Genomic DNA, 26,474 nt, shown 5'->3' on the forward strand with positions numbered 1-26,474 from the left:
ACACTGACCACACACTGACCACACACTGTCCACACACTGACCACACACTGACCACACACTGACCACACACTGTCCACACACTGACCACACACTGACCACACACTGTCCACACACTGACCACACACTGACCACACACTGACCACACACTGACCACACACTGACCACACACTGACCACACTGTCCACACACTGACCACACACTGACCACACACTGTCCACACACTGACCACACACTGACCACACACTGACCACACACTGACCACCCTGACCACACTGACCACACACTGACCACACACTGTCCACACACTGACCACACACTGACCACACACTGACCACACACTGACCACACACTGACCACCCTGACCACACACTGACCACACACTGACCACACACTGACCACACACTGACCACCCTGACCACACACTGACCACACACTGACCACACACTGACCACACACTGTCCACACACTGACCACACACTGACCACACACTGACCACACACTGTCCACACACTGACCACACACTGACCACACACTGACCACACACTGACCACACACTGACCACACTGACCACACACTGACCACACACTGACCACACTGTCCACACACTGACCACACACTGACCACACACTGTCCACACACTGACCACACACTGACCACACACTGACCACCCTGACCACACTGACCACACACTGACCACACACTGTCCACACACTGACCACACACTGACCACACACTGACCACACACTGTCCACACACTGACCACACACTGACCACACACTGACCACACACTGACCACACACTGACCACACTGACCACACACTGACCACACACTGACCACACTGTCCACACACTGACCACACACTGACCACACACTGTCCACACACTGACCACACACTGACCACACACTGACCACCCTGACCACACTGACCACACACTGACCACACACTGACCACACACTGACCACACACTGACCACCCTGACCACACACTGACCACACACTGACCACACACTGACCACACACTGACCACCCTGACCACACACTGACCACACACTGACCACACACTGACCACACACTGACCACCCTGACCACACACTGACCACACACTGACCACACACTGACCACACTGACCACACACTGACTGTCCACACACTGACCACACACTGACCACACACTGACCACACACTGACCACCCTGACCACACACTGACCACACTGACCACACACTGACCACACACTGACCACACACTGACCACACACTGACCACACACTGACCACCCTGACCACACACTGACCACACTGACCACACACTGACCACACACTGACCACACTGTCCACACACTGACCACACACTGACCACACTGACCACACACTGCATGCTGTCCACCTATTGATCACCTTTAGGCTTAAAGCAGCACTGTGTAACTATTTTAACAACTATGTAGCATATTAGGGCATTAACGACAGTCGACTTCATTACACAAGTCAACTCCCACCAGAAAAAGTCGAAAGTCGAAGTTGAAAAAAAGAAAACTTTCTATTGTGAAAATAGCAGATCTACATGCTCACAACGCCTTGCAACTGCCTCTATATATTTGAAAATAACCCTAACCCAAACAACATAGTGATGCTTTAATTGAATGATCTGGAAGTGCCTAATCTGTTTTGGTGTCTTATTATTTCTTATTATCAACGATTCAATTAACCATTTAGATTGTGTTTCATATTTCACCACACAATGGTGACGTGGACCAGATAGTGGAAATAGCCAGTCTACTGTATAAGCACATAAGTTAATTATTATTATTACCATTATTACTACAGAACATCCTCGTACAGAGTCAGAGTGTTATTATTATTATATTACAGAGTCAGAGTGTTATTATCATTATCATTACAGAACATCCTCGTACAGAGTCAGAGTGTTATTATCATTATATTACAGAACATCCTCGTACAGAGTCAGAGTGTTATTATCATTATATTACAGAACATCCTCGTACAGAGTCAGAGTGTTATTATCATTATATTACAGAACATCCTCGTACAGAGTCAGAGTGTTATTATTATTATTATTATATTACAGAACATTCTCGTACAGAGTCAGAGTGTTATTATCATTATCATTACAGAACATCCCCGTACAGAGTCAGAGTGTTATTATCATTATATTACAGAACATCCCCGTACAGAGTCAGAGTGTTATTATCATTATATTACAGAACATCCCCGTACAGAGTCCGAGTGTTATTATTATTATTATTATATTACAGAACATCCTCGTACAGAGTCAGAGTGGGAGAACAGCTTCGCTCTCAAGATGTTTCTCTTCCAGTTCGTCAACCTCAACAGTTCTACCTTCTACATCGCCTTCTTCCTGGGAAGGTACAGTAACTAATACTATATGAAGGTACAGTAACTAATACTATATGAAGGTACAGTAACTAATACTATAGATATAAACTATATGAAGGTACAGTATGAAATCTATATAAAAACCACAGGAAGGGACGAATTGAAATATTCATCTCAATGAAAGTTGCTCCCGCAGCTCGTGCTCCTCTGGAAGTAAACGCTAACTTTATACTGGACAATTATAGAGCATCGCAGCGGAAGTGGTTTACTGGGGTCACTTAAAAATCGCCCATTCATTTTCCCCATAGACTTTACAAAAATATTTATAACAATTATGTTAAGCCTCGAACAAAGCCATCCAGGATGGCAGTGAATCATGACCATACAACCTTTGATCCTATGTGAAAACATATTTTAATATTACATTATTTGATATACTACATTTTAATAAATACCCTTTGTTTAGCGATTTTCAAAATGTTCTTTTCATAGAAACAAAGGTCTCATGTTCATGATTCACTGCCATCCTGGATGGCTTTGTTCGAGGCTTAACATAATTGTTATAAATATTTTTGTAAAAGTCTATGGGGAAAAGGGAGGCCTGGCTAATCATGTGGGGGGACATGATTAACCAGGCCTCCCTTTTCCACCAAGCCCCCTCCCCTCCCTACCCTTCACTGTTGTGAAATAGATTAAAGAAAGAAAGAAAAGCAAAGCAGGGTGTGTGGAGCTTAATTCCTATTTAATGGTTTCATAATGACTTTGCCAAGAAGAACAGAAGCCCCCGCCGGGTTCTGTGTGTCAACATCATGAACAGCCTGGTAAGACTGACCGCAGGCTTATGATTGGTTCTAAAGCACATCCCTCTCACTGTGTGCAGGTTTAGATAGATAGATAGATACCTTTATTATCCCAAGGGGGAAATTCAGTTGTCCAGTTGTAGCACAGCAGCATACAGTTATTTACAAAGTTACAGAGAAGTAAGAAAAAAGATAGATAAGAGGAAAAAAACAAGAACAGTACAGTACCAATAAAGAGAAGGTGCATCAATAGAGGGGGCGAATAATATTATATATACATAAGTATATATACATAAAGTGTCTTACAAAAAGAGACCACAGCAGTCAATGCTAGTTAGTTCAACATTGCGAGTGCGACAGTGATTGTTAAACAAAGCAAAATACTCAGAAACTACCAACACAACCTAATGTCACAACCAATGTCAAAAATCAGTGCAAAAAAATAAATAATAAAAAAACAGCTCAGAGAAGAAGAAACTAGGAAGCGTGTCACCGCAAGACGCACATGAGCACTCTCCCTGGAAGGTTCTTAGGTTTGTTTATAATGGGTTCTGTGTGTGCAGGTTTGCTGGCAGGCCTGGGAAATACAATAAGCTGTTTGATCGATGGAGACTGGAGGAGGTGAGTGCAGACCACCTTACTGCATTATTATGTTTATTACAATAAGCTGTTTGATCGATGGAGACTGGAGGAGGTGAGTGCAGACCACCGTACTGCATTATTATGTTTATTACAATAAGCTGTTTGATCGATGGAGACTGGAGGAGGTGAGTGCAGACCACCGTACTGCATTATTATGTTTATTACAATAAGCTGTTTGATCGATGGAGACTGGAGGAGGTGAGTGCAGACCACCGTACTGCATTATTATGTTTATTACAATAAGCTGTTTGATCGATGGAGACTGGAGGAGGTGAGTGCAGACCACCTTACTGCATTATTATGTTTATTACAATAAGCTGTTTGATCGATGGAGACTCAATCAGCTAAACGAGGGAGCCAACACACACACAGAGAAAAGCATCTCTCTGATCTCAGGTCATTTTGACATCTTTAACTCTTATTGTGCCTATCCCGAACTAGTTCGGGATAATTTGGACCGTCCTGGGTGCCTATCCCGAACTAGTTCGGCTTTTTAATTATTATTATTTTTTTTGAGCCGGGCCGCCGGCCGTCATCTGTTTACACGGCCCGCGAGAGCGTCGCGCCGCCGATATTTACCATCCACTCCAATGCAATCCAGGATCTTTAGAGCTCATTTTCTCTGTTCCATGCATATCCATGAGGTGTGCAAGGTTTAATCATGGCTAAATCGCCGAAAATAGGGCTTCTAAAATGCTTGGTGGCCAATAGCTAACTTCAAGCTAACTTCATCCTGTCCCTGTTCATGCACAAAGGAAAGTGTTCAGGCGCATCATGGCTGCGCACGGCTTGTGCATATACAGCGTATGTCTATGGTGGATTCTATGGCCATTGGGCGCCCTCTAGTGGTGAAAAGGTGGCACTGAAAGGATTAAAAGCCGTCAAAAGCCGTCATTGGCAATGACGGCGATTCAATGATTCTCGTCAATCTACCTCTGTGGCATGGAAAGAGTTAAGCTCCATTCAAACCTGGAGCTGTTTCTTCTATTCTAGTCGCTTCTATTGCTTCACTTTGGTCGTGTAGGTCCACCCGGAAAAAAGGGAGTCCCATGCAACACCAAACACCAAAAATATGTCCGTGTCTCCGGACAACATCAACGCTGATTGGCTGTCAGGACGCGATGGGTGGAGTGGGGGTGAAGCGAGGTCGCTTCACTTGGATTTTTCCAAGTGGGGCGAAGACACCGAGGTGACCGTTCGCGCTGTTCGCGCCGCCCCTTTCCGATCATTCGCGCCGTGCCTGTTCGCGCCATACCCTTTCTCGCCACGCCCGTTCGCACCGCGCTCGGTCGCGTGTCGTCTCGTCTTTGCATTCACTTTGTATGTACAGTAATCACTTTGTATGTACTGTCATCAGGGACGTGCTGGGCCCCTGATTCAGCCCCGGGAAAAAGAGTTGTAGAGGCCCTCATTGTGCGCTATAGAGAGAGATCTCTCTATAGCGCTGCTGCTACTCAAAGATTTGCCATTTCAGATCATGTCAAGTGACAAGCCAGTGGGCCAATTACATGAGTTAAATTTTGTCGTTGTTGGGTGGAAACCTTGTATGTCCAAAACCGTTTGTTTTGTATTTATCATTTTAAAAATGATTTAAACTAGTGAAAACAGCCGATCTACAAGCACACAACGCCTCGATCTGCTGTTTTCACTACTTTTGTGCGACGGCCTTGTATGATGAAGCAGGGCTTTGCTTTGCGAAAAAAAATGTACACATTTTAAACTTGGAGATACAAGGTTTCTGTCCGACAGTGACGATTTACTTTGTTGGCCGCCCAGCCCCCAAAATGGAACGAAGGCCGACATTTTATTTTTATTTTTTTCCTAATGGCCGGCTTGGACCCGCCGGGAATGAACCTGCCGTTCGGGAGTTGTCCCGCTTTTCCCAATGGCCAGCACGTCCCTGACTGTAATCACGCCGCTCGAACCATCCAGGTTTGGAGGCAGCTTTATGTTTATTACCTCCTGCTGGAGGAGGAAGTTAATATTACATCCATTCATCATGTATGAGACGGTGGTGATGTGATGCCAGACATTCATCTCTGTCAGAATTAACATGATTTAAAAATGATGATAATAATCATGTTGTCGCTGCTGGGCAGAGACCTAATATTGTTTTCTCTCTTTCTCTCTCCTATCTACCGGTATATATATTTTATTGATCCTATATTATGAGTTTAAGTTTTATGACGGGCCTACTGTTGACCATGTTGCACACATGTAGAAGGTCTAATAACAGTAATATTAGGCTATGTTAAAATAAGTATTTTTACATTTCCTGAAAAGTACGTTTTGGTCATGCAAGTTTGAAATGTTGACGTTTTCTCTAGGGACCGGTGGCCTTATTATTAATTATGGCTGTATTTATTATTCATGTTTCCAGTGTCATCTTATGATTAATTCTGATATGATGTGTTTCTAGTGTCATCCCAGTGGCTGCCTCATAGACCTGTGTCATGTTATTAATAATGCATGTTATTAACAATGATATGATGTGTTACAGTGTCATCCCAGTGGCTGCCTCATAGACCTGTGTCATGTTATTAATAATGCATGTTATTAACTATGATATGATGTGTTACAGTGTCATCCCAGTGGCTGCCTCATAGACCTGTGTCATGTTATTAATAATGCATGTTATTAACAATGATATGATGTGTTACAGTGTCATCCCAGTGGCTGCCTCATAGACCTGTGTCATGTTATTAATAATGCATGTTATTAACTATGATATGATGTATTTCTAGTGTCATCCCAGTGGCTGCCTCATAGACCTGTGTCTGCAGATGGGAGTCATCATGTTCTTCAAACAGATCTGGAACAACTTCATGGAGCTGGGATATCCGTACGTTATTGTTAACAATCATTTAATATCGTTACATGATTATTATGGAGCTGGGATATCCGTACGTTATTGTTAACAATCATTTAATATCCTTACATGATTATTATGGAGCTGGGATATCCGTACGTTATTGTTAACAATCATTTAATATCGTTACGTTATATTATGAAGTAGAAGCTTGACTGTTATTAACACGTTTTGTGCCAGGATTAAAATTGACTAATGTATTTAATTGCCACCATTTTACCTTTTAATGTGCACCATGGTAAATGCACGGACAATGCACGGTCCATGCACCACACGTGTGCACGCCATTCACAGCTTTTAAACAAAAACATCCGCTTGGAAATCCGTTCAGACATTCAGGAGATGTAGGCTATAGTGTTTTCTTCAAATGTAAACAAACATGGCTGCCATGTTTGATAGAGTTGTTCTGGGAGTCAAACATTTCGTGAACTCAAACCAGAGAAACAGTCCACTCTGAGAGTCTGGAACCAGGAAACTCTATTCATTGACAAAGTAAGCACTGGTTGACAGGTAGGTGTTTGTCTCTGCAGGCTGCTCCAGAACTGGTGGTCTCGCAGGAAGATGAAGAAAGGGGGCGGGGTGGGGCACAACGTGCAGAGCAGCAAGGCACAGCTCCCCCAGTGGGACAAGGACTGGAACCTGCAACCTATGAACGCCCACGGGCTGGTGGACGAGTACCTGGAGATGGGTGAGTCTGTCTGTCCGTCACCCTCTTCCCTCTGGCTCCCATGTTTAACCCTAACCCAGGGGTAGGAAACCGTAGGCATGGTGCCAACACTGGCACAGGGGAGGGTGATCACTGGCACACTGGCAGAAGTGTCTGAGAGAGAGTTCTTTAATTTTAAAATCAAATATATATTGTTTTAAATGGTCAGTTAAATGAAGCTACCTAATCTACAGCAAATTCCACATTCATTAAAACTCTGAACTCTGACTGGGGAGGGAGTCAGGGAGGTGGGTTATTCAGTCTAATGATTGTCATAATTATGTCCTGCCAATCAAAATATGTCAGAATGTTTGATGGCATTTGTCATTAAAATGTATGTTGACATGGCACACTTACTGTCTAGAAAATAAAAACATGGCACTTCATTACAAAAAGGTTGATGACCCCTAGCCTGGCGGGGCCTGACGTCATACTGATGTCATACTGACGTCATACTGCTTTCACTCACTCATTCCTTCCCCAGTATAACGTCTGGCCTTCCGGGTATAGGCAGCGAGTATACTGATTATTTTCTGATCGGGACCAATCAGTGACTACTCTCCGCACAAAAAAGTAGTCTTCCTGACAACAAGTGAAAAGCTTCCCCTGATTGGTCCATGTGTAGACGTTGACGTAGATGCATGCTGCAGCATTTTCAAAACAACAATGGCTGCCCTCGCGATGCAACAAGTGTAACAGTTAACGCTCTAACGATAAAACAAGCAATAAGTGCAGTTATTTCAGAGTTGGAATCAATTACAACAATTAAAAAGGAACACGGGGGATGCGCTAGCGGAGTTCATCGGCCGAAAAGACGTGTTTGTTTGCCGTTCTTCCGACTGGCTGAGAGATTTTTTGCTACGCTGATTGGTTAGAGGAGTCTGTCTGTCAAGGCAAGTACTCCCGCCCAGTAGATGACCCCTGCCCTAACCCATGTGTTCTTCTAGTCCTGCAGGTTGGGTTATATTTAACCCTATAACCCATGTGTTCTTCTAGTCCTGCAGGTTGGGTTATATTTAACCCTATAACCCATGTGTTCTTCTAGTCCTGCAGGTTGGGTTATATTTAACCCTATAACCCATGTGTTCTTCTAGTCCTGCAGGTTGGGTTATATTTAACCCTATAACCCATGTGTTCTTCTAGTCTTACAGGTTGGGTTATATTTAACCCTATAACCCATGTGTTCTTCTAGTCCTGCAGTTTGGTTTCACCACCATCTTCGTAGCAGCCTTCCCATTGGCTCCCATGCTGGCTCTGCTCAACAACATCATAGAGATCCGATTGGACGCCTACAAGTTTGTCTCTCAGTGGAGGAGACCCATGCCTGCTAGAGCTACCGATATAGGTGTTTAACTAAAAACAAATAGCAGATCTACAAGCTCACAGCGCAATACCGAGTGCCGCGATGTGAGCTTGTAGATCAGCTATTTTTGAAAAATCTGCGCTGTGTGCTTGCATTTGTATTTTCAAAAACAAATGTCATAACACAAACAGTACAAAAGTCACGATCCTGATGTTCATCACATGGAGAATAAAGAAAATACAACAAAATTAAGCGAATTTCTATTAATAGGTCACATTGTTTATGAAAGATTGAGAACTGATTGATTGATTGGGTAGTGAATAACGTCCTCCTGGTTGTCATGGTTACCACTCAGGCATCTGGCACGGCATCCTGGAGGGCATCGGCGTGCTGGCGGTCATCACCAATGCCTTCGTCATCGCCATCACCTCCGACTACATCCCTCGCTTCGTCTACGCCTTCAAGTACGGGCCCTGCGTGGACAAGCTGTACCGCCATGAGAGGTACGTTATACTGTTTAACAAGCTGTACCGCCATGAGAGGTACGTTATACTGTTTAACAAGCTGTACCGCCATGAGAGGTACGTTATGTTTACTGTTTAACAAGCTGTACAGCCATGAGAGGTACGTTATGTTTACTGTTTAACAAGCTGTACCTCCATGAGAGGTACGTTATGTTTACTGTTTAACAAGCTGTACCGTCATGAGAGGTACGTTATGTTCACTGTTTAACAAGCTGTACCTCCATGAGAGGTACGTTATGTTTACTGTTTAACAAGCTGTACCTCCATGAGAGGTACGTTATGTTTACTGTTTAACAAGCTGTACCGCCACGAGAGGTACGTTATGTTCACTGTTTAACAAGCTGTACCTCCATGAGAGGTACGTTATGTTTACTGTTTAACAAGCTGTACCTCCATGAGAGGTACGTTATGTTTACTGTTTAACAAGCTGTACCTCCATGAGCGGTACGTTATGTTTACTGTTTAACAAGCTGTACCTCCATGAGAGGTACGTTATGTTTACTGTTTAACAAGCTGTACCTCCATGAGAGGTACGTTATGTTTACTGTTTAACAAGCTGTACCTCCATGAGAGGTACGTTATGTTTACTGTTTAACAAGCTGTACCTCCATGAGAGGTATGTTATGTTTACTGTTTAACAAGCTGTACCGCCACGAGAGGTACGTTATGTTCACTGTTTAACAAGCTGTACCTCCACGAGAGGTACGTTATGTTTACTGTTTAACAAGCTGTACCTCCATGAGAGGTACGTTATGTTTACTCTTTAACAAGCTGTACCTCCATGAGAGGTACGTTATGTTTACTCTTTAACAAGCTGTACCTCCAGGTTCAAAAAATACTTATTTGAACATTCTGTTTTTTGGGGTTGTAATTGAGGTCAGGTGAAAAAATATTTTTGATGGCATGAGATCTTTAACCCATTTAGACCTAAGTCCGCCTGGAAAAAAGCCTTAAAACCTATGGCCGATTGGAAAAATACCCCTAAAACCTGAGATTTTATGGAAAACTTCACAGAGGTGTCAACGTCTACTAAAACATTTATTTCTCAGCCTCTGTAGCAGCTAGAAACAAAAATTTCAAAACTGTTTGATAGCTTACACCTTTGGCTTTCATGGGAAATTACTTGTCATGGTCCAGACCTTTATCTTTTTTTTTTTTTTTTTATCTGCAAACTAAAAAAAATTAATAAATCTTATAAAACATCTAATAAAAAAATACATTTCTCAGCCTATGTAGCACATAGAAACATAATTAGCAAATATTTGAGACCTTACACCATAGGTCTTACACCATAGGCCACCACTTTGACAAGAAACAACAATCCACCAGCCTTTATATTGAATATTTCAATTCTTGTTGTTCCACCACAACTATGCAACATTACTTCTCTTCGCTTACTTAATATTGCTGTGTTCACGCCCCACTCATTATGGATAGACTGTTCAAAGTCCCTGACTTTTCACCACACCATTCCACCAGATTTTATATTGACTGTGTCAATTCTTGTTTTTAGCTCCATATAACGTTAAATCTGGCGAGCGACATTTGTCATTATTATTATGTGCGTGCGCGCATGTGTGTGCGCCTGTGTATGTGAATTAATGAACCATATCATCATAATCATTTTATAAGTGTTATTACCTTCAGATAGCTGCGAATCTGTTGTTCTGGAGTTTGGGGTTGACTCTTTGCTAGCAAAGAGTAGGTCTCTGAAACTAGCCGTGTCAAAGTGCCTCCGTGAAAAGTTATCCAGTCCTCATAAAATCCATGAAACACTTCTTCATCATCGTCGTTGTTTTCAAACATATCACGTAACAATAACAATGCCAATTTCAGCGGGCCTGGTTTGCCTTCGCTCAACGCGTCTTCCATTTCGCCGCTATGGGAAGTTGCACTGGGATTCTCCCAGTGCAGCCGGGATTCTCCCAGTGCAGCCCCCTCCCAAACAGAAAAAAAAACAAACAGAATGCTTTGCGGTAGTCAGGGAAGCATACGTCATCGCCTCCTGATGCATTTCATTGGCCACGAGACCAGAAGAGGGTAAAAACTACAGGAAACGCATTTTGCGTTCCCGGTCTGAAAGGATAAACAGCATTTTGCGTTCCCGGCCTGAAAGGTAAAAACGCATTTTGCGTTCCCGGTCTAAATGGGTTAACACTTCTTTCTCCAAGAGACAATTGACCGAATTCACGTTACACAACTTCCTGGTGCTGACGTCACGGTTGAAGGGGAAAACCTTACTAAAAGCCCATAGAGTTAACACAGAAATCGCAAATTTTATGCAATTTCCGAATAGTGAAGTATAAAATACGGCTAGCATGATCAAGAACACAAGATAGTAAAAGGCACAAAGCGTTATAATTTACTTTATCATTCGAAATAATGATTTGTTGGCTTTAAGTCCAGCAATTTTCTGTGTTATTTTACCCTCCAAAGCTGACGTCAGCACCAGGAAGTTGCTGAGAAATTTGCTGAGTGTGCGTGCGTGGGCGGGCCGTGAATAGGGTCCATGAAGCAGTCAAACACAAACAGTGCGTAGACGGTTGGTTGTGTTGTTGGGTTCCAGGTGTTTGTGAGGCTACATGAACAGTCTGTGTTGTTGGGTTCCAGGTGTTTGAGAGGCTACATGAACAGTCTGTGTTGTTGGGTTCCAGGTGTTTGTGAGGCTACATGAACAGTCTGTGTTGTTGGGTTCCAGGTGTTTGAGAGGCTACATGAACAGTCTGTGTTGTTGGGTTCCAGGTGTTTGAGAGGCTACATGAACAGTCTGTGTTGTTGGGTTCCAGGTGTTTGAGAGGCTACATGAACAGGCTGTGTTGTTGGGTTCCAGGTGTTTGTGAGGCTACATGAACAGTCTGTGTTGTTGGGTTCCAGGTGTTTGAGAGGCTACATGAACAGTCTGTGTTGTTGGGTTCCAGGTGTTTGTGAGGCTACATGAACAGCAGTCTGTGTTGTTGGGTTCCAGGTGTTTGAGAGGCTACATGAACAGTCTGTGTTGTTGGGTTCCAGGTGTTTGAGAGGCTACATGAACAGTCTGTGTTGTTGGGTTCCAGGTGTTTGTGAGGCTACATGAACAGTCTGTGTTGTTGGGTTCCAGGTGTTTGAGAGGCTACATGAACAGTCTGTGTTGTTGGGTTCCAGGTGTTTGAGAGGCTACATGAACAGTCTGTGTTGTTGGGTTCCAGGTGTTTGAGAGGCTACATGAACAGTCTGTGTTGTTGGGTTCCAGGTGTTTGTGAGGCTACATGAACAGTAGTCTGTGTTGTTGGGTTCCAGGTGTTTGTGAGGCTACATGAACAGTAGTCTGTGTTGTTGGGTTCCAGGTGTTTGTGAGGCTACATGAACAGTAGTCTGTGTTGTTGGGTTCCAGGTGTTTGTGAGGCTACATGAACATCAGTCTGTGTTGTTGGGTTCCAGGTGTTTGAGAGGCTACATGAACAGTCTGTGTTGTTGGGTTCCAGGTGTTTGTGAGGCTACATGAACAGTAGTCTGTGTTGTTGGGTTCCAGGTGTTTGAGAGGCTACATGAACAGTCTGTGTTGTTGGGTTCCAGGTGTTTGTGAGGCTACATGAACAGTCTGTGTTGTTGGGTTCCAGGTGTTTGTGAGGCTACATGAACAGTCTGTGTTGTTGGGTTCCAGGTGTTTGTGAGGCTACATGAACAGTCTGTGTTGTTGGGTTCCAGGTGTTTGTGAGGCTGCATGAACAGTCTGTGTTGTTGGGTTCCAGGTGTTTGTGAGGCTACATGAACAGTCTGTGTTGTTGGGTTCCAGGTGTTTGAGAGGCTACATGAACAGCAGTCTGTGTTGTTGGGTTCCAGGTGTTTGTGAGGCTGCATGAACAGTCTGTGTTGTTGGGTTCCAGGTGTTTGTGAGGCTACATGAACAGCAGTCTGTGTTGTTGGGTTCCAGGTGTTTGTGAGGCTACATGAACAGTCTGTGTTGTTGGGTTCCAGGTGTTTGTGAGGCTACATGAACAGTCTGTGTTGTTGGGTTCCAGGTGTTTGTGAGGCTACATGAACAGTCTGTGTTGTTGGGTTCCAGGTGTTTGTGAGGCTACATGAACAGTCTGTGTTGTTGGGTTCCAGGTGTTTGAGAGGCTACATGAACAGCAGTCTGTCGGTGTTCAACATGGCGCTCAACGACAGCCACCCCTCGCGCTACTGCCGCTACCGGGACTACCGGGCCCCGCCCTGGAGCCCCGCCCCCTACGACTTCACGCTGCAGTTCTGGCACGTCCTGGCCGCCCGGCTGGCCTTCATCATCGTCTTCGAGGTCTGTGTCACCGTGTTTACCTTTATCTTCATGTACCTGCAGTCACGCGTTTTGCTGGTTTCCCCATTTTTGCTGTTCAGACGGAGACGCAAGCAGTGTTGATTTCGTCAACTAAAACTATGACGAAAAATGTTTGTCGACTGCGTTTTTTTCACTGATGAAAACTAAATAAAAACTAAGCTGTGATGACTAAAACTAAGACTAAATATATTGACAATTTCGGCAACAAAATAAAAACTAGACTAAAACGTTAGAGAGGGACTAGTGCTGAAGAGAGTCATTTTATGTTTGGTTGCTCTTTGTCTGCGATGCTTTGCGAGCTTGTAGATCTGCTATTTTAAGCACGCAATCAAGTGTAAAATCAGTCATTACGATGCCATCAAGGCCTGCCAAAATACATTTTAGTTAATTAAATGAACAATAGATTCAATCGCCATAAAATCTTATATTAAGTCGACTAAAATTAGACTAAAACTAAAACTTTTCAGGTGACTAAATTATGACTAAAACTAAATTACATTTCATTCAAAAGACTATGACTAAAACTAAAACTAAATTTGCTGTCAAAAACAACACTGGACGCAAGGTAGAGCGGAGTGCTCTCCAAGATTTCCACCCTGAAAGAGGTTTTCACTTTGTTGCGTTTTCAACCCCCGAAACGGACGGCATATCTGACATTTAGTTATACCGTTTTCTATAGAAACCATTTCCCTGTCTAAACAGGGGCCTGAGGACACAAAGTCGATATCTTATAATGAGCGTTAGTGAGGACCAACGATATGGAGATATGGTTGAAAATGGGTCAAGTGCTACTACTCATATACTTCATCGAACAACCAATGGTGAAATAGTAATTCTACAAGCTCACTGTGTGTTACAATGTGACACGCAGTGAGTATTTTCACAGGTTTTCACAGAAACATTCGATACGTTGCGCAAAGCGATGCATTGAGTGCTATTTTAGTAGCTTTTTTTGCTATTTTATCTTCTTATTTGCCACCCCTTATTTCTCTCTGTTAAATGACTCCTCTGGTTCCCTTCCAGCACCTGGTGTTTGGCATCAAGTCCTTCATAGCCTACCTGATCCCCGACATGCCCAAGGACCTGTGTGACCGCATGAGGCGCGAGAAGTACCTTATGCAGGAGAGCATGTACGAGGCGGAGCTGGAGCATCTGCAGACCAACCGCAAGAAGAACGGACGGAGATACCACCACGAGTGGCCTTAACACACACACACACACACACACACACACACACACACACACACACACACACACACACACACACACACACTAGAGTTATTCCAATACCGATACCCAGTATGGGAGAAGCATGCTAATACTGCCTGAAGCAGGGGTCTTCAACAGGGGGTCCGGGACCCCTAGGGGGTCCTCAGAGCTACAACAGGGGGTCCTCTAAATCTTTGTGTAATTTTTATATTGACCACTTGAACCCTAGCGTCTATTCTGATAACTTTAGCCAAAAATAGCAGATCAGCTATTTTCAGCTAAAGAGATTTGGTGGTATTTGGTGGAGGGGGAAAAAGAGCAGACTAAGTACAGAATGAAAGGTAACATTTATTAAGTATTGATGATTCAAGTGGTTAAATATCTGAAAACACAAATTTACATAAATCCAAAATACACTGATTATTATGCTGTCAAATGATGAAACTATGGTATCTATGGGTTGTGGGGGTCCCTGCTTCATCTCTCTCTTGACTAAGGGGTCCTCGGCCTGAACAGGTTGAAGACCCCTGGCCTAAAACACTGGTATGGGTATGGCTGAGTATATGCCAGTCTATGCCAGTCTATGCCATTCCGATACCCTGCAATTTATCACACGATGATGATACATAATTATGTTGCACGACAGTTTTATACTCTTACTGAACTGTTTACGTCATTTCTTTCACTAACTTGTAGCTGCACAATGATTAACAATAAGAATTTGTATTTCTTCCCATAGGCCAGTGGTTCTCAAACCTTTTAATTTCAAGGACCCCCAAAACTCTGAGAGTTACAGGCCCTGTGAGGGTCCATTTGGAACCGCCTCAAGGGACCCTGGGGGTCCCTGAACCCCACTTTGAGAACCTCTGTCCTAGATTTCCCTAGAAGGGACAAAACGTGTTAAAAAATGTCCAGGGCTGAAGTAAACTGAATCACGGCCTACATCTGGTCTAGATATGGCCTACATCTGCTCTAGATATGGCCTACATCTGGTCTAGATATGGCCTACATCTGGTCTAGATATGGCCTACATCTGGTCTAGATATGGCCTACATCTGGTCTAGATATGGCCTACATCTGGTCTAGATATGGCCTACATCTGGTCTAGATATGGCCTACATCTGGTCTAGATATGGCCTACATCAGGTCTAGATATGGCCTACATCTGGTCTAGATATGGCCTACATCTGGCCTAGATATGGCCTACATCTGGCCTAGATATGGCCTACATCTGGTCTAGATATGGCCTACATCAGGTCTAGATATGGCCTACATCTGGTCTAGATATATGGCCTACATCTGGCCTATAGATATATGGCATACATCTGGCCTAGATATATGGCCTACATCTGGCCTAGATATATGGCCTACATCTGGCCTAGATATATGGCCTACATCTGGCCTATAGATATATGGCCTACATCTGGCCTAGATATATGGCCTACATCTGGCCTATAGATATATGGCCTACATCTGGCCTATAGATATATGGCCTACATCTGACCTATAGATATATGGCCTACATCTGGCCTAGATATCTGGCCTATATCTGGTCTAGATATGGCCTACATCTGGCCTAGATATATGGCCTACATCTGGCCTAGATATATGTCCTACATCTGGCCTAGATATATGGCCATGGCCTACATCCTACAAACGGCTCAAAGTTTGTTGTGTAAAATGTCTGGACAAAAACTGGGGGTAAAAACATGTTAAAAATGTTCTGGGCCCAGGGTCCCAGCTTTGCAGGACACGCTGTGATTGGCTCGCGGCACGCTTGATGAAATTAACTCATAAATACCACCGCTCACTTCACACTAGGTGTGATTTAAAAAATGTCACACTAGTATCGGATCAATACTGGTTATACGTATGTTCTGGGTATGGGGAAGGTAGAAGTGGTATCGGTACATCTTCTCTACACACATCACACAGCTTAGCTTTCAGACTCGACACACCAAAGAAGCCCTCCTTGGTTTCCCCTCTTCCAAAACCAAGACTCTGGACTGCAGCTCAACTCCTGCAGACGTTCCTCTGCAGTACATTCCTCCTCAGATGCAGAACTTCACGCAGAACTCTTCCTTACGGCCCGGCACTCTCCCAGACTCGTGTAAGGGGTTTTCCCATTGGCCAAGGACCTCCGGGACTCGTGTAAGGGGTTTTCCCATTGGCTCTGCTCTCTCCTGGACTGGACTCATGGTAGAGTTCGGTTCACGGGTCTTGGATCATGTATTAGTCTTCCCACAGTCCTTCAACCTTTTTATTTATTTTAACTCTGAGAGTGCTCAAATGGAACCAAATGGTTCCGTGTCTACACCCACAGAGTTAAAGACCTGTGAGGGTCCATTTGGAACCCCGTCAAGGAACCCTGGGGGTCCCTGGACCACACTTTGAGAACTCTCAAGGAGCCCGGGCAAGGAGCCTCCCCATTGGTCCAGTGCTGTGTGCTGCGCAGCTTTTTTTCGGGGAATCCTGTACAATTGTAATGTTTACTATGCATCTCTCTCTCTCTCTCCATGTGGCGGGTTCTACCAGACCTAGATAGAACCATCAGGTTCTACCAGACCTAGATAGAACCATCAGGTTCTACAGACCCAGACAGAACCATCAGGTTCTACAGATAGTAAGGGGATATTTTCAGAAATTGTGTCAAATCCTGGAATAAATTCCTTACAAAAAGATTTCTTCACCAATGTGTTTGTAAAGGTGTCTAGTAACACATCTCACAAAGACTGACATTCAGTTTCCCTAGGAGAATCCTTGACAGCTGCTGAAAGTTGGAGTCCCATTAACTTTTTTTTGGTAAGGAATTTATTCCAGGACTGTTTAAGATATCCCCTTACTAAGACCCAGACAGAACCAACAGGTTCTAGCAGTGACGTGTGGAGAACAGTGTTTATGCAAACTGGCTGTAATTATATCTCCTTGCAGCATGCCGACTTCTATTTGCATTGGTGAGTTTATATTAAAAAGAGAAAAGAAAAAAAAAACATCGAAGGTGTAAACAAATATTTGATAGATGGAACTCTTATGGAATTCATATCAAACGCATGGTAATAATAAGGATGTTTTGTATCTTGTTTTTGATAGATCTGTCTTGATTGCCTGGTCCTTCCTGTGTGTGTGAGCCCCGTCCGTGTGTCCTGAGTGAGTTTGTTGATGATAGTGCCTCCGGTGGTCGTGTGTGGTCATTGTCACATCATGTGCCTGCTTGCGGCGGCTGCACATGCTCTGTGGGTCTGTGTGTGGAATGTTGAGTACGTAACGGAACTGCTGCGCTCTGCGAATGGCTTTGCAATAAGTAGACTGGTATATTATATAATCACCATGTGACTCCTGTAATTAGTGTGTTTACCCTGTTAGCTCTGGTCCATAGCGTTAGGAGTTCCTCTTCTTACACAGCCACCGGACTTTAGTTCAAATTAAGAATAAGCTTTCGCTACTCACCAAAACAAAGATGTTTTTTAAGCCTACTTTCCTTGGTGTGAACACTCTGAACCTCATGTCTAAAATACACATTTTGGCTGGAAAAGAGGATTTTCCACCGGATGGAAAAATGTCTTAGTTACTCCAATGCACCCCCTACCGATCTGGCCAATGGCTTTTTTTCTTCTCCTTCTTCTATTGACAAGATCTGTATGCGGCCAATGGCCGAAAAGTCACTTAGCGTTAGGGTAACCTGGCATCGCCAGACTTTCCCCGCGGAGGAAATAAAGCCTGTTATTCGTTCTAAAACTAGCATGTGATTCGCTTTAGAAAAAAGGGCGTTATATGTGTTCCCCACATACTGTAATGCCAATCAATTAGTCAGATGCTAGTCGTGCTACGAGTTAGAATAGATTATGGACAAACACATCTATGTAAGGGATAACGTCTCTCTGCGCGGTCCTTATCGAGGAATAAAGGTCCCGACACGCTGATAATTATCAGACTGAATCGACCTTTATTTCTCGATAACAGCCGCGCAGCCAGACGTTATCCCTCTTATTACACGGCTTCTCAATAAAAATAATAATTTGATAACAGTATTTCCTTGTTTACAGTAATGAAAGTGTTCCACAAGTGTTGCGTTGGGCCCCCCCCCCAGCACAACACGTCACCTTGGAAAACAAGGAAGTGTTGGTGAAAATAGAATCCATTTTCTGATACTGCATCGTCTATTCCTCGCTTCAAATATTTTTAAAAACATTCTTGAAAGCAACGTTTAGTTATACATGACGCTGTGTGTTTGTTTACAGGCTGACATGTTGGATACAGCTCTAAATTCACACAGTGCAGCCTGACTGCAGCAGGTGTTCTGAACCTTTGATTAGGCAGCGGTCTGTTATTCAGAAATAACACAGCGCTGATTTCAGCGATTGACCAATCTGAATCAAGCATTCAAACAAGCCGTGGAAAAAACATACTTATTATTCCAAAAGAAACAAAACCATTATGCCAAACGAAACACGTTTTAAGGAGAACTCCTACTAACACTGTACGCCATGTACCAGAGTTATGTTCCCCAAACCCAGGAATCTGTTCTTCCGTCCCGTTTGCTGCGCTGCCCTGAAGCCCCCTGAAGCCCCCTGAAGCCCCCTGAAACCCCCTGAACCCCCCTGAACCCCCCTGAAGCCCCCTGAACCCCCCGAACCCCCCGGTCTGGTTGGTTGAAATCATTAATTACCTGTGTGGACTTGGATGTCTGGTGTTTTGGTATGGCATTGTGCATTGATCATAGCATTCTGTTTTCACCAGTGTGAATGTTAATAATAATAATCGTTACATTACTTTTTTCGCAACTTTTGCACGATAATGAGTGAGCTGCTGACCCTGGTATGATATGTGCACTGGTTGTGTGAATGACTGAATATTATGTACACTATCAATAAGAATGACTGAACATTATGTACACTATCAATAAGAATGACTGAACGTTATGTACACTATCAATAAGAATGACTGAACATTATGTACACTATCAATAAGGATCTAAATATATATATCATTTCTTTCCTAAGAAGCAATCAAAGGCAAAATGCATTTTTTAACATATATATATATTTTACATGTATATTTGCACTGAAGTGCAAGTGCATGATTGTGATGCAAACATGCACAATAATATTCATATTAATACAGAGCATGGTGTGTTTATTATCATTGAAAACAAACACCTCTCAGCACAGTTATAACATCTAGAACATATCAGAATGGTCACATGATCATCATCTGGTCACATTTATAACATATCTAGAACATATCAGAATGGTCATATGATCATCATCTGGTCACATTTATAACATATCTAGAACATATCAGAATGGTCATATGATCATCATCTGGTCACATTTATAACATATCTAGAACATATCAGAATGGTCACATGATCATCATCTGGTCACATTTATAACATATCTAGAACATATCAGAATGGTCATATGATCATCATCTGGTCACATTTATAACATATCTAGAACATATCAGAATGGTCATATGATCATCTGGTCACATTTATAACATATCTAGAACATATCAGAATGGTCATGATCATCATCTGGTCACATTTATAACATATCTAGAACATATCAGAATGGTCACATGATCATCATCTGGTCACATTTATAACATATCTAGAACATATCAGAATGGTCATATGATCATCATCTGGTCACATTTATAACATATCTAGAACATATCAGAATGGTCATATGATCATCATCTGGTCACATTTATAACATATCTAGAACATATCAGAATGGTCACATGATCATCATCTGGTCACATTTATAACATATCTAGAACATATCAGAATGGTCATATGATCATCATCTGGTCACATTTATAACATATCTAGAACATATCAGAATGGTCATATGATCATCTGGTAACATTTATAACATATCTAGAACATATCAGAATGGTCATATGATCATCATCTGGTCACATTTATAACATATCTAGAACATATCAGAATGGTCATATGATCATCATCTGGTCACGAGGAGATTTGAAGACATATCTTATAATCAATGACTACATTGATTTGTGCTTTCCATCCCTTATTTGCAATCGGGCTGCAAATAATAATTATAGATTATTGGGGGGATAATTTACATATCAACAAATCAAAGCAAAAATATCCGATCTACAAGCTCAACCACATGTCATCTTGCAAATTGGTTTACATATTCTGCCCCAAAAGTTTACCAATCATTTTAATCAATTGGTTCTCTGATAGAAGTAATTGTCCTATCTGTTACACGCCCCATTTTGTTTTTGTCACATTCCTAAGACAATAATTTGATACCGAGTTATCAAATTATTGGCTCGGGAATAAGAAGTCATGAATGAATTCAAGTCTTCACAGTGTGTGGAGTTGATATAAGTACATGTTGGGGGTGAACTTCTCTACTAACTGTTCCCTACAATTCATGTGTATTTTCTGGTATATATATTTTTATTTGTAGAACTTTGATCCCAGCAGCAGGTCCAGACAGAATGTTAACGTGTCATAAACATTGACAATCTATTACTATGCATGATTGAATCATTACTGCTGCATCCACCATGATTCATAATAACACCTCCACCTTAATTCATAATAAAACACATTACAATCCACCTCCACCTTAATTCATAATAAAATCCACCTCCACTTTAATTCATAATAAAATTCACCTCCACCTTAATTCATAATAAAATCCACCTCCACCTTAAAGGAGCTATTGTCAACTTTTTCTTGAAAAACAGATGCTAAAATAAAAATAATGTTTCGAAACTATTTTATAAAAAAATATGCTTCATATATGAGTTTGTTCAAAAATGACCACAAAAAGCGTAAAATAATGATAAAATAATCATTCTGGCCATTGTCAGGCTGACACTTTGTTTACATTCTAGTCTATAGACTAAGATGTAAACAAAGTGTCGGCCCTACAATGAAAAAGTTGACTATAGCTCCTTTAATTCATAATAAAATAAAATCAGGAGACTAATATGTTACTTATTATTTCTTAAAAATGATCAAAGTAATACTGTAAGTTACTGTCCAACACTGGATTATAACATAATGATAATAACACACCACATTCATTTTTAATTCAATTGTTAAATTGTGATATTATCAATCATACACATATCAAACATAACAGTCTACATTTCCCAGAAGGGTGTGCGTGTGTGCATGCGTAATGCTTTGCTGCTGCCTGCCATTGCTGTTGGATCTAGATCTTGTGGGATCTAGATCTTGTGGGATCTAGATCGTGTGGGATCTAGATCTTGTGGGATCTAGATCTTGCAGCAGTGGCTCATAGCGGCTGCTCCCGGGCTCCCCTAGAGTTAGTGTGGAAGAGTCCTTGAGCAAGATTGGTGACTTGCATGGTTTCCTCTGCCATCGGTGTATGAATGTGTGTGTGAATGGGTGAATGTAATGAATGTGTGTGTGAATGGGTGAATGTAATGAATGTGTGTGTGAATGGGTGAATGTAATGAATGTGTGTGTGTGAATGGGTGAAAGTAATGCACAATCATCGTACAGGGCCTTGGATAAAGGCGCTGTATAAATGCACCATTTACAGTTTGCTAAAGACATACTGTAGTTTTCCAGATAATTGCTTGTATAATGCATTTAACTGACAATAGTTTGGAAGTGGAAGTTTATCAATTCATTCTGGATTGTAGTTCTGTCTATAATGTGTCCATTGTATGTTTGGTAGTTTTTGGTTTCATCTTTTTTTTTTCCTGAAACACAACGAATGAATGCTGAAGATACCGTTAGTTTCAACCCTTCTGATGGCAGTATCAGAATGAGTATTATTTACACCTTCCATTCGATGTTTTGCTGTGCTGTGCTTTGTACGCTCCATTTGTTTACGGACATAGCAGATCTACTATAGTTTGTAGCTTTGTACAGCTGCTATTCAGCGGTGTGAGACACCTTCGTACCACAAAGAGTAAATGAGACTGTACCTGGTTGGGTCGTGTTCTAGGAAGTACAGTAGAGCATTACAATTACATGTACAACGATAACAATGTTACTACAATGTTACCATGTTCATTAAAATGAACTGTACTCTATACGATACATCGTTAACAATGTTACCACAATGTTACTGTGCTGTTACAATGTCACCATGTTGTAATAAGAAGTGTACGGTATGACATTGGTTCCTTCGTTCCTGTTTACATATAGACCTGAATAATAGACCTGAATCTGAAATATTACGCTTTAACTTTCTTTTATATGTTGTTTAAAACGATGTATACACTCTGTGTGTGTGTGTGTGTGTGTGTGTGTGTGTGTGTGTGTGTGTGTGTGTGTGTGTGTGTGTGTGTGTGTGTGTGTGTGTGTGTGTGTGTCCGTGCGTGCGCACGTGCGTCTGTGATATAAATGAGATATTTGGTTAACAGTTCCCTGGACATGAAGAAGTGAAAAGTCAATGTCAGTCTTTTGTCTTTCTTTCTGCGGTGAGTGAGATAATTTAACCGCTCGGTGGAATCGCTTCAACGTTGAGATAATACTGGTGTTTATAAAAAACTGGAATGACTTTATTATTATTATTTTGATATATTTAAGTTTAACTATACGTTTGCTGACTGTATCACGATAAAAGCCTGGAAAAGAAGATGAGAAATATGATTGAATTTATCCTGCATTTGTATTTATTTTTTAAGATACTGTATGAAGATATTTAATCTGTTTCTTAGTTGTTTCTGTCATGTTGTTTGATGACGTTACGCTGTACTCTCTGAATGGATGGTCTCTTTATTATAAACACTGGTTCTCAAACCTCTACATTTCAAGGACCCCCTGGAACTCTGAGAGTGTACAAAATGGGTCCATTTGGTTCCATTGTGTACTCTACACTCTCAGAGTTACAGACCTGTGAGGTTCCATTTGTACACTCTCAGAGTTACAGACCTGTGAGGGTCCATTTGTACACTCTCAGAGTTACAGACCTGTGAGGGTCCATTTGTACACTCTCAGAGTTACAGACCTGTGAGGGTCCATTTGTACACTCTCAGAGTTACAGACCTGTAAGGGTCCATTTGTACACTCTCAGCGTTACAGACCTGTGAGGGTCCATTTGTACACTCTCAGAGTTACAGACCTGTAAGGGTCCATTTGTACACTCAGAGTTACAGACCTGTAAGGTTCCATTTGTACACTCAGAGTTACAGAGCTGTAAGGTTCCATTTGTACACTCAGAGTTACAGACCTGTGAGGGTCCATTTGGAGCTCCCTCAAGGACCCCTGAGGGTCCCCGAACCGCACTTTGAGAACCTCTGTCTCATAGTAAATAAGGCATACCACCCAATAATAAAAACAAAACTGCATAATTACAAAATAAGAAACGATGGAATGTCTAAAAAACAGAGTAACGTCAAATAATTTGGATATCACTCTTTTTGTGTATAAAATAATAAATCATGGATTGTATCTTTTACATCACATTTGAGTTGTGTTGTTTTTGTTCATGCTATTGTGAAGCAATAATAATTCTAAGATAGAAAAGAATCATCATATTCTATTTTAACCGGAACCACTTCAACCATTAGGCCTATACTATGAATTAACTATTAAAAAAATAGCAGATATACAAGCTCATAGTGCGGCACTGAGTGCAGTGCTGCAAGCTTGTAGATCAAAGCAAACATTATTTTATAACTCAAATATTTGCTTCTGAGGGGTCTCTCTCTAGGTTGTCCTCAGACGAGCCTTCCATCGCCGCTTCCAGTCATCCTGGTTCTCCATACATCCTGACAGCTCGTTGGTGCTTTGCACTCTTGTGTCTTTCTTGAGTTCATCCACATAATGTTAGTGTGGGACGTCCTGGTGACCGGTGCCCATGTTTACTGGCTGGCAGCTGTCCTGCTATAGTCTCATTCTCCTGGTGACTTTAGCAGTGTCCTTCTAGTCTCATTCTCCTGGTGACTTTAGCAGTGTCCTTCTAGTCTCATTCTCCTGGTGTCTTTGGCAGTGTCCTGCTAGTCTCATTCTCCTGGTGTCTTTGGCAGTGTCCTGCTAGTCTCATTCTCCTGGTGTCTTAGGCAGTGTCCTGCTATAGTCTCATTCTCCTGGTGACTTTAGCAGTGTCCTTCTAGTCTCATTCTCCTGGTGTCTTTGGCAGTGTCCTGCTAGTCTCATTCTCCTGGTGTCTTTGGCAGTGTCCTGCTAGTCTCATTCTCCTGGTGTCTTAGGCAGTGTCCTGCTATAGTCTCATTCTCCTGGTGACTTTAGCAGTGTCCTGCTAGTCTCATTCTCCTGGCTGATATTTTATCGCTCACCCTTAATATTCAGCATACAGATTCTTGTTGGTAATGTGTACTCTTGCTGATGTTGAGCACTACACGTAACATTCTGGTGTAACACCCATCTAGAGACTTCTGCAGCGTTTGCTTCAGGGTCCAGCATTCACTGCCATAGAGGAGAACAGACTCTACCGTCACATAGAAGAAGCTGTGTTTGGTTGCTGTGTCTTGGTGGGACACTCGGTGGGACACTCCATCCACTACCATTTCAATTCAGTTGCTTTGTATTGTTATTCTGTGTGTTCAATTCTAATTTCAAACTTGGTTTCAGTAAAATGGAGCTGCTCATTGGCAGTATAGTGACTCAGCATGTTTTAAAATGTTTTTATTTCTCCAAAAAGAAATTCAACATGAAAAGGCAGAACAAACAGGAGCTGTAAAATCACATCTCTCTACTGTCAAACATTAACCTTCACTTAATGCCTCCTGGTCTCCAAACTCTTTTCTCAGCAAAAAACTGATTTAGAAAAACCTAGAAAAAAAACAAGAAAAGTGCTTTTTCCCACAGAGAGAGAGAGAGAGAGAGAGAGAGAATGTGTGTGTGTGTGTGTGTGTGTGTGTGTGTGTGTGTGTGTGTGTGTGTGTGTGTGTGTGTGTGTGTGTGTGTGTGTGTGTGTGTGTGTGTGTGTGTGTGTGTGTGTGTGTGTGTGTGCGCCATGCATGCATGTGTGTTGTGTGCACACAGACCGGGGTCTGTTCTGGACTGGCTGTGCTTTTTTGGGTGAAAAGGAGGATTCTCTCTCTCTCACACACACACACACACACACACACACACACTCTCTCACACACACACACACACACTCACACACACACACACACACACACACACACACACACACACACACACACACACACACACACACACACACACACACACACACACACAGGGAGGCCTCAGTGTAACTTGAGTAGGAATGAAAACAGTGTGGTTGGTGGTCAGAGAGAGAGAGAGACTTACACACACATACAGAGAGAGAGAGAGAGAGAGAGAGAGAGAGAGAGAGAGAGAGAGAGAGAGAGAAACTCAGAGACACGCAGACAAAGGAAGAGGAGACTCAGCCTACATACAGAGAGAGAGAGAGAAGCAGACAGACAGAGAGAGCGAGAGAGAAAGTGAGAGAGGAGAGGTGGACGAGGGGGGTAGAAAAGGTGGAGAGAGAGAGAAAAAAGAGAGAGAGAGAGAGAGAGAGAGAGAGAGAGAGAGAGAGAGAGAGAGAGAAACTCAGAGACACGCAGACAAAGGAAGAGGAGACTCAGCCTACATACAGAGAGAGAGAGAGAAGCAGACAGACACAGAGAGCGAGAGAGAAAGTGAGAGAGGAGAGGTGGACGAGGGGGTAGAAAAGGTGTAGAGAGAGAGAAAAAAGGGAGAGAGAGAGAGAGAGAGAGAGAGAGAGAGAGGGAGAGAGTTAGGTAGAGACAGAGACGGAGAGAGAGAGAGAGGTCGTACAACAGTTCAGAAAGTCATTAATTGTACTGATG

The 26,474-nt window shown here is 42.4% G+C and overlaps 1 protein-coding gene across 1 annotated transcript in view; it reads left to right on the forward strand.

Moving 5' to 3' along the window:
- ano3 (anoctamin 3) overlaps positions 1–14,696 on the forward strand; it is a gene marked incomplete at both ends in the record, with an annotated part of 153,238 nt that extends 138,542 nt beyond the window's left edge. Inside the window, 8 exons of the mRNA XM_080737314.1 lie at positions 2,271–2,382; positions 3,716–3,773; positions 6,539–6,636; positions 7,194–7,351; positions 8,562–8,714; positions 9,028–9,175; positions 13,283–13,469; positions 14,514–14,696. Coding sequence (XP_080593440.1) covers positions 2,271–2,382; positions 3,716–3,773; positions 6,539–6,636; positions 7,194–7,351; positions 8,562–8,714; positions 9,028–9,175; positions 13,283–13,469; positions 14,514–14,696 — 1,097 coding nt within the window. The remainder of the gene's footprint in view (positions 1–2,270; positions 2,383–3,715; positions 3,774–6,538; positions 6,637–7,193; positions 7,352–8,561; positions 8,715–9,027; positions 9,176–13,282; positions 13,470–14,513) is intronic.
- Between the last annotated feature and the right edge of the window lie 11,778 nt (positions 14,697–26,474).

This window comes from Nannobrachium achirus, assembly GCF_963921795.1.
Source record: "Nannobrachium achirus genome assembly, chromosome: 11".
Lineage (NCBI taxonomy): Eukaryota > Metazoa > Chordata > Actinopteri > Myctophiformes > Myctophidae > Nannobrachium > Nannobrachium achirus.